At 42.9% G+C, this 14171-nt stretch overlaps 1 protein-coding gene across 3 annotated transcripts in view; it reads right to left on the reverse strand.

Annotated features, from left to right (window-relative positions):
* The window catches only part of PDIA5 (protein disulfide isomerase family A member 5), a 97349-nt gene extending 83932 nt beyond the window's left edge, over positions 1–13417 (reverse strand). For 2 of the 3 annotated variants that reach the window (XR_014956496.1, XM_021526076.3), the window contains exons 1-2: positions 13175–13417; positions 1649–1775 (exon numbers count right to left, since the gene is read on the reverse strand). Coding sequence is in view for 2 of the 3 variants with exons in the window: in XM_021526076.3 (XP_021381751.2) it covers positions 1649–1775; positions 13175–13402 (355 nt within the window). In the remaining variant the exon portion in view is untranslated. Of the gene's footprint in view, positions 1–1648; positions 1776–7223; positions 7496–13174 lie in introns of those variants that run through there. The other variant, XM_085584186.1, reaches the window with a different exon arrangement.
* Between the last annotated feature and the right edge of the window lie 754 nt (positions 13418–14171).

Consider the following 14171-nt stretch of genomic DNA (forward strand, 5'->3'; position numbering starts at 1 on the left):
ATGCCAGCCAACATCTCATCACACAGCTGGGGGATGTATATCTGGGATTGAAATTACACCTCCAAATTCCCATCTCTTTTTTCTCCTCCCCTCTTTCTGGTTGACTGTTGGGCAAGAGATTTCTAATTGTGCAAGGATCACTGTTCCAGGAAGAAACATTAATTCCAGAGTCAGCTCCGCATGCAATGCTTTAGACTGTTAAAACCAACCAATTAAATAACAAAAACAGAAAAAAAGAAATCTCTATAACATGGCTTTTGAACAATGCCCATAGGGCAACATTTATTAGATGAGTGTCACAGCTCAGTGTTCTGGTTTTGCTGCTAAAAATGAAAGCAACTACCATTTAAAATATTAAGCGTAAAAAGAAAAATTTCCCTTTAAGAAGCTGAATAATACAGACGTCTTTTTATCTAAAGTGTTCCTTTCAAAAATCAAAAAGCATTAGAAACTCTTTTATGATTTTCACTTTGAACCTGTTACTACAAAACCATTTGGCCAAGTTCAAGTGCTCAAAGTTCCCCACCATAGCAAAACACAAGTATTTTAATAAAAATATAAGCCATGTATATAATTTTAACTGTTTCAGAATAAGCATATCTTAAGGAAATAATGTTAATTACTCCAGCACATGCATATCATATATTTTGCAGACAAGGGTCTGCAAAATTCTTTGATACTGGGGGACAGAGGGAGGAGGATACTGGTCACCATATGCTGCTCCAATTTGCTACACTATGAACCCAGAGCAACACTATCATCACTGTGTTTAATTGACAGAAGACCTTTGCAACAGAAAAGGTCAGAAAAGGAGGACCCAACACCCAAACAAGGCATTATCTTGTCCTGTCTGCCTACAGGAAGAAAGAAACAACAACCAAAACAATACAGCACGAAGGAAAATCATCCTAATTACATGTTTTACTTCTTTCTGTCCAATGACTTCCACATTCACAAGAGCATTCTGCACTTGTGTATAGAGTTTAAAGATAGCTTCTTGATTTTACATGGTGTTACACAGAACACCTCCTAAAAAAAAAAAAACAGAAAAAAGGCAAGAAAGGAGAAAAGGTACAGCAGTATCAGAAAAGAACAAAGGAAGAGCAAACAGTTTAGTAAACAGCCATGAAGGTGAGCCTGAATGACAGAGGAAACAACAAAAAGATTCAAGGGGACAGGTGACATAATGTGAAATGAGTAATTTTCCATCTTACACAACCGTTCTTTTTTTATTTTTATATTTTTTTAATTAAAGCTGAAAGACAACCATAGGACACTCAAAACTGTCAGAAGCAAAGATGGATTGATTTCAGTACTGTAACTATTCATTACGCCTTTCAGTGTCACCAGGAAATCAAAACTTGCAAACTACTGTGATAAACACACCAGAAAGCTCTTATTACAGGGAGGCAGTTCTGGAGACAAAGCCAGAATAAAGTACATTTCTGCCAATGTGATGGAGTAATTAAAAGGCTGAATTAAGATGACTCCAATCTTGAAACATCAGGAGCCTCTGAATTAAAAATAAGGACACCAGTCCTGAAGAAGTTCTTACAGTCATATGGAAGCTCCTTGGTACACACCTTGCTGGGCGCAAAGAGCTGTAACATCAGAAAAAAAAAAAAAAAGGAAAAACCAAAAAACTTACCAGATTTGGAATAGAGCACTAGTATGTTATTCCGTGTCCTGAGAAGCTTCTTAAAATCCTTGTGATCAGTTATTTTTTCTATGAGTGGAGATACCTTCAATGAGTACACGAATGCTGGCAGGAATGCCTAGGGAAACAGAGAGCCAAAAACATCAGTCACAGATAGAAAGACAACCTGCTTTTGCAAATTGCCATCATGTTTTTTTACAATCCTGAGACATACTGCCTTAAATAGGCTATCACATTGATTTGATCAGCAAAACCAAAATAAAAAATGCCAGGCACGTGATTTATTGAAACTGGGTCAATACATTCCTGGCAAGTACCCTTACATGGAAAAATGAACACAACATCGAGACATACGGTTTTACTTAAGATACCACCCCTTTAAAAGTTTGCTCCCAAGTCAGATAATCAGATACCAATTCTTATGTAAATTTAATATACTCTACCAAGAGAAGCAACAAATTGCCACTTTGAGAGCACTCTTGTCCCTACATCTCTGAATATGCTGCAAACTCAATCCAGTATTTTGATAGCCTAGAGAAGACAGCCATGAAGTTAAAATAACCCACACTGACATGGAGCAGATGTAGGAAATGAGAACAGAAAATGTAAGTAATCCAGCATCCACATTAGAGCACCAAGCATAACCCTTTCCCACCCACCCTTCTAAAGTGGAGCAGGGCTCATGTTTCCCAGTGCCCACACCATGTCACACACACACAGCAGTCCTTGTTCAGCTTCCACTGGCCACATGGAAGACACAGTATTAAATCTCTCTGCATCTCAGCTCTGGATCTATGCAAAGTTTTTTTTTCCATTGCATCTTTTACTCTATTTAAATCCCAACGGTTTCAGAGCAAAGTTTGACTGTCATGAAGTAAAACTTGTATCAAATGATCACAGTAACCTCAGCTGGGGCCTTTACTGCTTATTCTTACTGCAATATTCTTCAATAATAATAATAATATAATAATTATCTTATCCATCAGGCTATGCTGCTTCCCTTCTGCACTGTACTGAATTCGTGCTAATGGAATGATTAAGACAAGCTTAGCTGGAGAAATTATCTAGTTTCTATTCACCTTACAGTAAAACCTTAACACTTAATTGCTTGGCTAAAAGCTTTAGTTCATTTGCCTAACACACACAAGAGGTTCAACATTTCCTTAATTACAGAACTGATTTTGATCGTGCCTTACTCCAGCCAGGCTGGAAAATATGTCCACCGTGGATGTGAAGAAACAAAAGGCAGTTCTTGCAGCTCGTGTGTTACATCATGCAGCATTTAAAGAAGGGACTAAACCAATGAAACCAGAACACACAGCCCCAGGCACGAACTTCATTTAAATTCAGCTATTTCCAAGCACCACAGTCACTGGTGATGAGACAGACACAAAACCTGCACCTACAAAGCAGACTCTATAAATGCCAGAAGTCTTTACATGTGGAAAAGAAAAGGGCATGAGGGGAATCCTGGGACACACCAGGTAATGGAGAGAACATGAGCGGAAATGGAGATCATCCTCAAAAAAAACCCAGGATGTTTGAGAACTTAGAAGTTCCTAGAAAATGCACCTGTAACATAAAATCTAAGAGTGAACAAGTTACCCCACTCTGCAGGCAGGAATCCCACCACTGGTCCCAGCTGGCCAGATGCTCAGATTGTGAGAAGGAAGTGAGCACATTTGCAAGTCAGCCTCTATCTTCAGCACACGTGTTCTTGATGTTTAATTCGACCAAAAGACTCACATTCTTCTAAACCCAGATGTCCAGGGCTCAACCTTCTTACACCAGGCTGAGGTATGTGTATCATTTGTGTATTTTCTGAGATGAATACATGGTGTTGCCAAGCAAAGCAGGTAAATATAGTCGGGCTAAGTGAGGTGACACAGATATGAATAGTCCTGTCCAAAACCACCAATATCAGGGGCTGCATAGGAGAAATTAATCCAACATTATGGGTAGACCTTTTTAAAGCCAAAGTATTTTTAATAAAAACTCTTCACCTCAATTTTTGTAACTATTTATTTATTTATATGGTTTTATTTTTGCCATGAGTTTCAGTTAAGTTTATTTTTTGTCTTCTGTAACTAAGGCTGAACACAGGGAAAAAGTGAAACTACAGGTTGCTTGTTTGGCTGGAAAAACTGGACTCAAGGATACTTTAGTCTGTGAACTCTATCAAAAAGAAGCAATTAGACAAAAACACCCCACAAAAGCCACTTTAATACTAAATGATACTGTAAACTTTGTTTAAAGTGCTTACCAATAGCTCAGAAGAGCTATTGAAGAAGAGGGGTGTTAGAACGAGATGATCTTTGAGCTCTCTTTCAACCCACACCATTTTATGGTTTTAAGTATAGGCATTACCATGTCTTTTCCAGCTAGAAAGGCTGTTTTACCAATTTCAAGAATTTTCTCTCTTTTTATTTCTTTCCTTCTTTCCTTATAATGGTAGAGCTGTAAACCTCTTGAAAAAGTGGATTCTGAAAACAATGACAGCTTTAACTAGTGCCTTGTCGGTGTTGCCACTAACAGAAAACCCGCTGTGCTGGTGGAACAGCAGGCACTTGGAGGGAGATGCATGTCACATATATCTACTGCTTTTTTGCCCAATTCCTCTCCAGGTATCAAATCAATACATGCTACTCATTTTCCTGCAGTTTTACTACAGTAGCTCTCTCTGTTCCAATGGTTTAGCCCAAAACCCACTGGGAAAGGCATTGTGCATACAAGAACACTAGTCAGCCCAGCTGAATAAATCATCATCTCCCTTTAATTAAGATTAATGTTGCGGCCTTTCCTCATTGTAAAACCCAAAAGGTCCAAGCCAAAGGCACTGAGTCGGACAGAAATGCCCTGCCTGCACATCTAAGGCAGCACAGCAACACTGGGAGGTTGTTGGCTGAGCAGAGAAATTCACCGGCCCGATTCCCGTTTGCACTACATGATATTTGCAAACTGATAAGAATTAAGTAGTTCCCGCTCCCCAGCTTTCTCCTCCTGAAATTAATCAATACCCTACCCAGGAATAAATGAGAGGTTGGTTTATGGTTAAACCTCCAGAAGAACCTCTGCCTTCGCTACCAGCTCTGTTGAAGGCAAGGGATATCAAGGAGTCAATTCTACCAGATGCCTGTCCCAAACACGGGGCTGCTTTGCCCTGCTCTAGAGTCACAGCAGTGATGACTGTACCGGCAGCTACAGCCTCACCAGGGTTACAGCCACTAGTTCATTAAGAGGATGGGAAAAAAGAATTCTATGGAAGCAGCTACACTCTTCCACAGAAAACCAAACTCATGCTCCCGCACAGCCCATAGATAAAGCAGCAACAAAGATGAAGCTAATTTGCATGTACTGTGCTATATGCATTTATTTGTAAGTCATGACTCAGGTAGATTTACTCCAGACATTTTGCAGAAGAGCTCATCAGCCAGGCACTGCCCAATCAAGCACACTGCTTCCTGTTTAAATCCAGGGCACAAGAGGAGATGAGCACATATTAAAAAAAGAAGAGGTCAAGAAAGGTGACAGTCCCTCCTGGGCAGGAAGCCTCTTCTCATATGCGTCAGGAAGTGCTACATTCACACATATGGAAATCTATAAATAAGAAACAAGCTAAACTCTCTTGTCACTTGAGCATCCTAAAGCTTTAAAATCTATTCACTACCACCTCAGAAAAGTTAAGAAATGCTCCAAGTATTTTTCTCAAGAAGCTGCCCACCTCGATACCAGCTAAAGTAAAGGTCATAATAGGACCAATATATGCAACATCTCTGCCACCCTTGCCAGTTATGGCAATGAGAAACTACAACAAAACTGAGGGAATGTCTATTTGTGCTGTGTTTGCACAGTTGCCTATCACAACAGGTCCTTATCCATGGCTGGCTCAGTGACATGACTGTCACCTGGTGTTCTCAGATGCAGCAAACTTTGGTGGAGACCTTCAAAAAAAGACAGACTACACATGGCAGATTATGAAATGTAAATCTCATAGCAATTCCAGGCTGCAGATTTTCCTCAGCTCAAGATCACAATCTGAATTTATTTTCACAGAATTTTTATGGCATAGGTCACACATCAGTCATGTGACTGTAGTGTCTGAGATGCATGAAAGACTCTCAAGTAAAACATAAGTGAACTCAAATCCTTAAGACAGTAAATTCAAAACTGCTGAGACATAGCTATTCAAGTACAAGGTACAAAACCCCCAAGTGTTTTGTCTCTGTTCTTCAAAGTATGTATTTAAATATATGATCTTGCAAGCTTGGTGGCAGAGGTCCGATCAGTCAAAAAGGTTTAATTTTCTTTTTTTCCCCACTCTCTAGTAACTCCTTGCAGAGCTGCCAAACATACGTATGTGTTAAAGAGCAGTAAACATCCAGAACCCCTCTCCCTTAGAATTGGTACCCAAGGAAGATCTGAGCTTTCATAAACCCAGAGGCAAAGAGTTACAGGCAAATAACTATTTGCTAATTATACTTTCAGGATTGACACTATTGAAAAATGTGGTCATCCCTCAGGCCATGTTTTCTCAAAATTATCAAGGATCTGAGAAAGCAGAGTCTATTTCTCAAGTTTTTACTCTTCTCCGAATCTCATTTTAAAATGAAAAAAGGGAATATCTTTCAAACAGCCACAAGAATGTATTTTCATATTTTACATTTATTATTCAAATTAAATGTGATAAATGCCTAACTACTGCTCCCACAGAACCCAGTTCGATTTATGAGTTGCTCCCCACAAAAGCTTCATGACAGCATGGTCTTTAGCTAAGGATAAGCAGCATATCTGGAGAATTACTTATGTATTTATTTCACATCAAGGGCAATGAAAACACACAGTTTTAAAAACAAGAAAATAGATCTTCCTTATTTAATCTTGATTTATATCAGAAGATTAGCATTATACACTGGACAGAAAAACTATTCCCTATTTCTCCTATTTCCAGCTCAAGAGCTGGAAATATATACTTCCCTGGACACAAATAATGCATAAAAAGTATAAATGGATATGCAGCTGAAACAGTGCTTAGGTGCCTGAATCCATATGTCAACATGCAGTTTTTATGCACACACTAACACATGTATAATTAGCAGCCAATTTGCACACTATTCATCAGGAATAACTGGGGCTGTGACCAGAGACTCCAGCAAAACTGCTGCTTGGCAGGTACACAGCCTAACACTCGACCATGATTTCTAAACTCTACTTTTTCAGGAAGACATTAGCTCGGATTTCTGCCTTAGCTTAGCCACCCACTGGTGTCATTCTCATTTTGGGACAACAGCACTCAACCTACTGTAAATATGATCAATCAGCAACCCTGTGCATATGAAACAGATTGTGTCTGACAAGGCATTTTTTTAGGAGTCTAGCTGAAGAGGAAACCTGCCTCAAAATTCCAAGCAGCAATGGAGATTACTGAATTTTATTTCATTATTAACTTCTTTAGGAGGGGAGTGGTTCACATTCCAAATAAGGATCTCATCTGCCACATTAAAATGGGGGCGGGGGGGGGTGGGGGGAGCCAAGGGGAAAAAATCCCAACAAGAACACAGAATCTCACCTTTCCTTTCCCACTCAGCTCCCCAGAATGAGCCCTGTGATGGACTGTGTACTTCACTTCAGAAGGCTGACTTGAAGGGACACCTCTGTACTGTGGTGACCGAGGTTTGTAAATCTGCAGATCGGCTGGTGACACAGCCACGTCCCGTGACGCAGACATTGTGCATGTACCGACAATACCAGGTCCAAGTCATCTCCAGGCAAGCACAAGGGAGAAACTGGCCCACTGCTTCCTTCCCCTCCAATTCCTTCCCACCGAAAAATACAAGATGTTCAAATCAAAAGCCTTCTTGTTTACAAGAATCACAGTTTGACTGCAGATGTTTTATCTTCCTTGTTTCATCATACAAACCACTCTTGACCTTGTGCAATAATTGCTTGCTTTTCACTCAGGAGCCCTCCCTCTGCTGCTATTTACATTCAGGGTTGTGCTGCTTTGATCACTGAGCCATTTGTAACAAATGCCTTCCAAGATGGATAGTGATAAGTAGGACAGTCCCCTTTTTTTCCCCCGTTCATGATTAATATCTAAAATAGATGTAGAAACATTTTAATCAAATCACATGGGAGGAGACAGGTTAGTTCTATTACCCAAAGGTACCTAAAGGAAGCCTGGTAAAAAACTACTTTGTGGAGTGGGGAAGAGAAAGGGTAGTAGCCCTTAGGTCTCAGACTTCAGGAGTCACAGCTGAAGTGGCCCCTGAAGTAGTCTCTGTAATCCCACTGGAATCACAAAGCCATCTTCTGCCAATTGCCCATGCAGGGGCTCACAAAATGCAACCTGCTGAGGACTCCCAGCACGAAAGCTGCTCAGTGATGTCTGTGACCAGTCCAAAAAGTCACCAATGGTCTAAATGGAGAGCAGCGACTGCCACACCTACAGCAGCATGGGATGGCCAGGTGAGCAGGGCTCCAGCACACACACAGGAAAATCAACAACTTCTGCACTGCAAGACCAACAGCATTTGAAAACTGTGGGTTTGCCCAACACACTTACATTTGCAGACATGCCCACTGGACACTTCCTGGGTTTTGCTCATTCCCACAAGCTCCGTGGAAGAACACATTCTTACTGCATACATAATCCATATCAGTTAACTCTCACTTGAAGCCATTCCAGAAATTAAAAAACAGAAGCACTACTGACATTTTATTGTGGGGTTCATATCTGCAAAGAGTTAAGTATCACATTTTCTTTTGTTTTCAAAGGAAGGCAAATTAAAATCCTGACAAAGAGTTCTTAGTACTCTCTAACTTAGGCTAAAGAGCGCTACAAATAAGATATTCCACTTAAGGTGGTGCTTGCTATGTTCACTTTCCAAATATAGAAGGTAGCAAAAAATACCATGGAGACGTCAAGATCTGACTAGACTCTACTGTTCATATTGTTCTTACACAGTGGGGTTTAAGCTACAGGCATAATAGTCTACACCAAAGGATGTTCTTAAGGGCTCTGAGTAGCAAATTAATTGTATGGTTTATCACTGAGTTTCGTATGCTCTGTGAAGGAAAACCTGTGCAACTATTTACTAATTAACAACTGACTGTAATAGGGTCAATTACTAACGCTGACAAAGAACTTTCTCCATATTATGAATGTGAAGCTCTCTCTCTTCAAGCCAGGCACTGGCACCATACATATATTAAACAAGCTGTTGATTAAATATTATTTCAGATATCACTTCTGAACAAGCACATTTGACTACAGAAGTTAAGGGCATGAGCAAAGCATATGCCACATAATTCACCACTAAAATTTGCGTTTTCGAGAAGTTTATAGAAACACCACCTACTCAAGAAGCACGTAGGAGGTACTATAAAAAGAAGACAAAAACACTATTAATGGGATTTATAAGGAAGAGAGGGCAAAAGGTAACACCTGAAAATCTCTAGCACTTTATATGGCATTTGTTATCTTCAAAGCATTGCACAAATGTTAACTAATTAATCCTCACATTCTTCTGCCAGGTGATAGGAGACAAAGTTTAATTTTAATAGCTGGAGGAAGATTCACACAGAAAGGAAGTGATCTGCAAGAGGCAAAATGAAGGCAACACTAGAACAAACTAGCACACAGCTGATCCTAGAGCAGCACAACCACACAGTCATGGTGTGCCATATCCAGGAAAAGAGAGGAGGGGGAGAGAAAGAGTCTATTTGCAGTCACCTAGCAAACAGGCTACATGACTCTAAACTCAAAGACAACAGACAGGACATCATCAAGACAGTCACAAATTAAATTACCTTTGTTATGTGTGTTCTGCAAGCATGCAATTCACAGCACCCTCCACCAAGGCTACCAGCCACTAACAGCTGACACAGTGCCAAAACTAAAGACTTGCTTTGCTATCACAATTTTATGCCATTCACAAGCTTGTAAAGGTTGCAGGAACAAGGTAAACAACAACTTACTTCCAAAGTGACCCTGCCTGCACCAAGAAATTTAAGGCAATGCTAGTTAGTGCAATGTAATTTGCAACCAGAGTTTTTCCATTCACAGACCTCCAGCCACAGCCCTCAATAAATATCTCAATTTTACTGAAACAGAGGTATTCAAGGAACTCCATCACCAAAAGGCAAAAGAAATGGTCAACAAAAGAACAAGCACCTCTTCCATCACCAGTTGCTCAGGACACCATGAACTCATCCCTGGGCAGAAACCCTAATTCTGATGACAGTTGCATCAACATCCCAGGGCCTCTGAGGTAAAAAGGTATTGTGGCACCAAATTCAATGGACTGAAAACATCCCTCCGTAAGGCATGGAGTGGAATAATGAAGACAAGGTTTAATTTGGGGAGGGCATCTGAGGACACAGAGCATGAGTTTTACAAATCCATATTTTGAAGAGGGAATGGACAAAGTATGAATACAGCAAGTAAGGAATTTGTTTCTGCAATACCCACCCTTTGACTGTCAGGAAACTGTCCAAAGAGGCTTCTGTGGTACAAACAATAACTGGATGGGAAGAGGCACTCCTGAATTCAAGCCCAAATGCCACAACAGGAAACAGCACCTGAGCACTGCAGTGGTGAAGCACCCTGCAAACTCACCAGAGGCAAGCCACTGCTGCCACGCTGCAGGGCTACCTGCAGCAGAGAGGGAATCATGGCCAAGCCCTCCCTGCAAGCCTGGATTCACAAGTCAGTGTCAGGACTCACTAGTGCATTCCCGTGACCCTACTGGCAAGGATTAAGGAAGTTCTTGAGGAGCTGGAAGCAAGAAATGTTCCTTTCAAGCCCTTCTTTGAAGGCATTGGGTTTGAGTGGCACCAGGTCACAAAGTCTGCTTCCCAACAGTGCTCAGTCAGCTGGACTCTTGACTCAGTTTCCCTGTCATTAAGCCAACATTCAGAAGACAAACTGATCTTTGCCACACTGGTATGAGATAATATTCATCGGTGTTTGCAAAGCAAACACCCAGATGCGTAATCCTGTTGGAAGCAGTGGCTGCCTTCTGCTAGGAAAGGCACAGCACCTGATGCATCAGAAGAAATGCTAATCAACCCTGGTGTGAAACTCCTTCCCAGTGCCTTGAACAATAAATTCAGTTCTTTGAGCATGAAATACAGTCAACCACTTGATAAACCAAACAGGGAACCCACAACTTCCTCACAGCTCTCCAACTCATTCAAGAAATAAAACTACAGCAGGCAGAGATTCCCCCACCATCTTTTTCATGTGTGTGTGTCACACACCCACAGTGATGCTGAAGGTAACAAATTAACAGCTTACATTAGAAGATACTGAAACATTTTCTTCATCCAGCTTTGTAGGTTTCCTTTTATATATGTAGCCATCTCCAATTCTGGGTCAAAAACCGAGCCCTATTTTTCAGAAGTGCTATGCATGCACAACTCTTAGCTGCTGTTCCAGGTGCACTGCAAGTAGTCAGCACTTTCAGAAAAACTAACAAACAAACAAACAAACAAAAAAAAAAAAACCACAAGAAAGCAAAACACATTTGGGTACATGAAAAAGGACTGGCTGGAAGGAAAAAAAAATTCTCATTGACTTACCAAGCAGCTGGTGTTACCTTTAGTTTAACTTTACACACTGAGAACCACCTGATTGAACAGCCTCACATCGACTGAAAATAAATTAAAAGCAAGTTTTGCTATGTCACAGCTGTAAACTAGTTTTTCAGCCCTAGAGTACAGCAAGTTACGTACTTCAAGATGAAAAATCACACCTTCAAGTGCAAGATAATGCAAATTGGAAGAAATAATTTAAACTACTTGTACACAGCAAAGGGAAAAGAATTAGCTGAATCAACAGCTCAATGAAGACATCTGCTCAGCATGAAGTATCACAGAGCAAATAAACTGCTGTGGCAAATTAAGAAAGGTAAGAAATAATAATGTGGATAAATTAAAATGGCTTTGTATAATTTTACTGACAACAGCAGGCGCCCTCTGTTCATCTCAAAGACACCAGCTCTGCAACTCAAAAGGTCACAGAGGGCAACCAGAACAATTAGGAACAATATATTCATATGAAGAAAGATGGGGAAAATATCTTTTAATCTATAGAGAAAAATCACAGGAAAATATTTACATTAACATAAAATGAACGTAAGTGTAAGATAAGGTCTGACAGACACAGTGGATATAGCAGGAAATACCAGAAATAACTCCATGTGCTTAGCTATTTTGAAGGGAGGGAAAATTCAGTCTACTTGGTCCATGGTATATGCTCAATTTGAGGAATGCACTGACACAAGTATCACTGAGAAAACTAGTGCGTATATTGAAGAAGAGCCACAGGGGAAAAAAAATCCACACTAAAACCTCAACAGCATTTAGGGAGAGTTCAGCCCAACTTCAGTTTCACTTGAAATCAATAAAGTGCAGCTAGCAGAGGTCTGTGATTCTAGATGAAGCTTAAAGTAAAAGTTGTTCAGAATGCACAACGTTTTTTCTCCCTCCTAAATGAGCTGAGAGATATGGCCCTGCCAGGGGCAAAAGGCTACATCAGACAGGGCTGAATCTTTCTGTCTCACAAAGGCAATTCTAATATTAGTACAGAATAAGCATAGGGCAATTAGCAATTCCACACTTGACTTGTATGAACTAGGTGAGCACTCCACAGTCATGCATTTCCAAATACATTTCAAATCACTTGTGCATAAAAAGATTAACGTAATTTTTCATTAATTATTAGCTTCATTTGTCCAGGCAGAAGGATGAACTGTAGTTCATGATAATAAATGGAATAAAGTACTGTTTTAAAGCATGCCTTCATTAATCTTTTGAGCTATTCATGCTAAATAAAAAAAAAAGAAAAAAAAAAGAAAAATCAGACTTTGAAATATTTCTGGAAGTCTAGGAGCGTCCCTGAGGTAAGCAGCGCTCTACTCAGCGTAACGTCAATGAAGCACACCCCGATACTCGGGAGCGCGGCGGGATGGACAGCGCCACATGCGAGGGGCGCAGGGGCGGAGGTGCCCGGGGCGGGGGTGCCGCGCACAGGTGCACAAAGCCGAGGCGGCAGCTCCGCTGCAGCACAAGAAGCCCTTTGCCACCGCACCGCTTTTCACACGAAACTTGGGACCGAAGCGCCGCCGGTCGGAGCCCCCGGGGTCGGGGCAGCCGGGGGCCCCAGCCCGCAGCCGCTCGGAGAGCCGCGGCCGCACGCCGGGAAGCGCTTTCTCCGGGCGGTGCATCGGGAAGCAGAGAGAAAGGGAAAGGGGAAGCGGGAGAGCAGCACACGGGCTCAGCGCGGGGAAGACACCCGGGAGCAGCGTTGCCGGAGCCCGGCCATGCCGGGCTGTGCCGAGCCAGCCGTGCCGCGGCGGCGGCGGGTGCGGGCGGCGGGGGAGCCGCCGCGCCCGGCCCCGGGGGCCCGTCCCGCTCCCAACTTTCGTCCAACTCCGCCGGCCGCGCCGCGCCCCCGCCCCGGCCCGGGGACGGGGGCACCCCGCGCCGCCCCCGCCTCCCCCCGATGGCACTCACCGCCAGGCCGAGCAGCATCAGCGGGAGCGGCGGGAGCCGCCCGCGGCGCCGCGCAGCCCCCGCGCCCTGCCCCGGCGCTGCCATCCCGCCGCCGCGCCGGACCCGCTCCGGACCCGCCGCCGCTGCGGCTGCTGCCACGTCTGGCGGCGCAGGCGCGCTCCCCGCCACCGCCCGCCCGCGCCGCGGCATGACGGGGGCTGTAGTCCGGCCCGCGCCCGGGATGCTCATCCCCCGAGGGACGGTGTCGCTCCCGCAGCCGTCCAGCGCAGGGAGACAAACGCCCAACCCCCCGCCGAAATGCTGCCCGAAATCCCCGCCCTGTCGGCTTCAGCAGAGGTTAAAAAGTTCCAGCTCTTCTCTCACGTCCCACTAACCTCCCGTCTGGGGTTCTTTGTGCCTCCACCTCTCTCCTGGCGTGTGCCTTACTCCAAAAAGGCTTCTGGCACACAGCCTCTTTCCTGATGCTTGTCAGGGGTTTTAAAAGCTTTAGCTGATCTTAGATCTGGAATCTGAGGTGAATAAGGGAACAAAAATAATGAAAGGGGAAAAAGAGTTAACTGGTAGAGAGGATTAGAAACTAGGACCTGTTGTCCTTGTAAGTTGTTCCCACTCATTAAATCCTAAAGGTGAACCCTGTTTATCCTCACATGCCGGCAATGATGCCAAAGTGCAAGCAAATAAATAAATACACTGAATCTGACCAGGATCAATTTGTGCGCCCTCCATTATAATCACGGTATTGGAATGGTTGCTGCACCCGGATGAACAAATCTGTCTATGCTCTGAGTCTGGCACATCCAGTGAGCTAGCTCTGCCTCGCAAGGACATCCCAGATGTCCTGCCAGTAATCTTCAGGTCACGGCAGGTCAGCCACGTTATAATTGGCTTCCCACAAACAGAAGGGATCTTTACCTACCGCCCAGTGGCTCTGTGAAATTCTTCCTTGGCTCAGAAACATCAAAGGAAAATCAAAGGCATCTTCGAGCCTGATCCTTAC

The sequence above is a fragment of the Lonchura striata genome, chromosome 7 (assembly GCF_050655825.1).
Source record: "Lonchura striata isolate lonStrDom1 chromosome 7, ASM5065582v1, whole genome shotgun sequence".
Taxonomy (NCBI): Eukaryota; Metazoa; Chordata; class Aves; order Passeriformes; family Estrildidae; genus Lonchura; species Lonchura striata.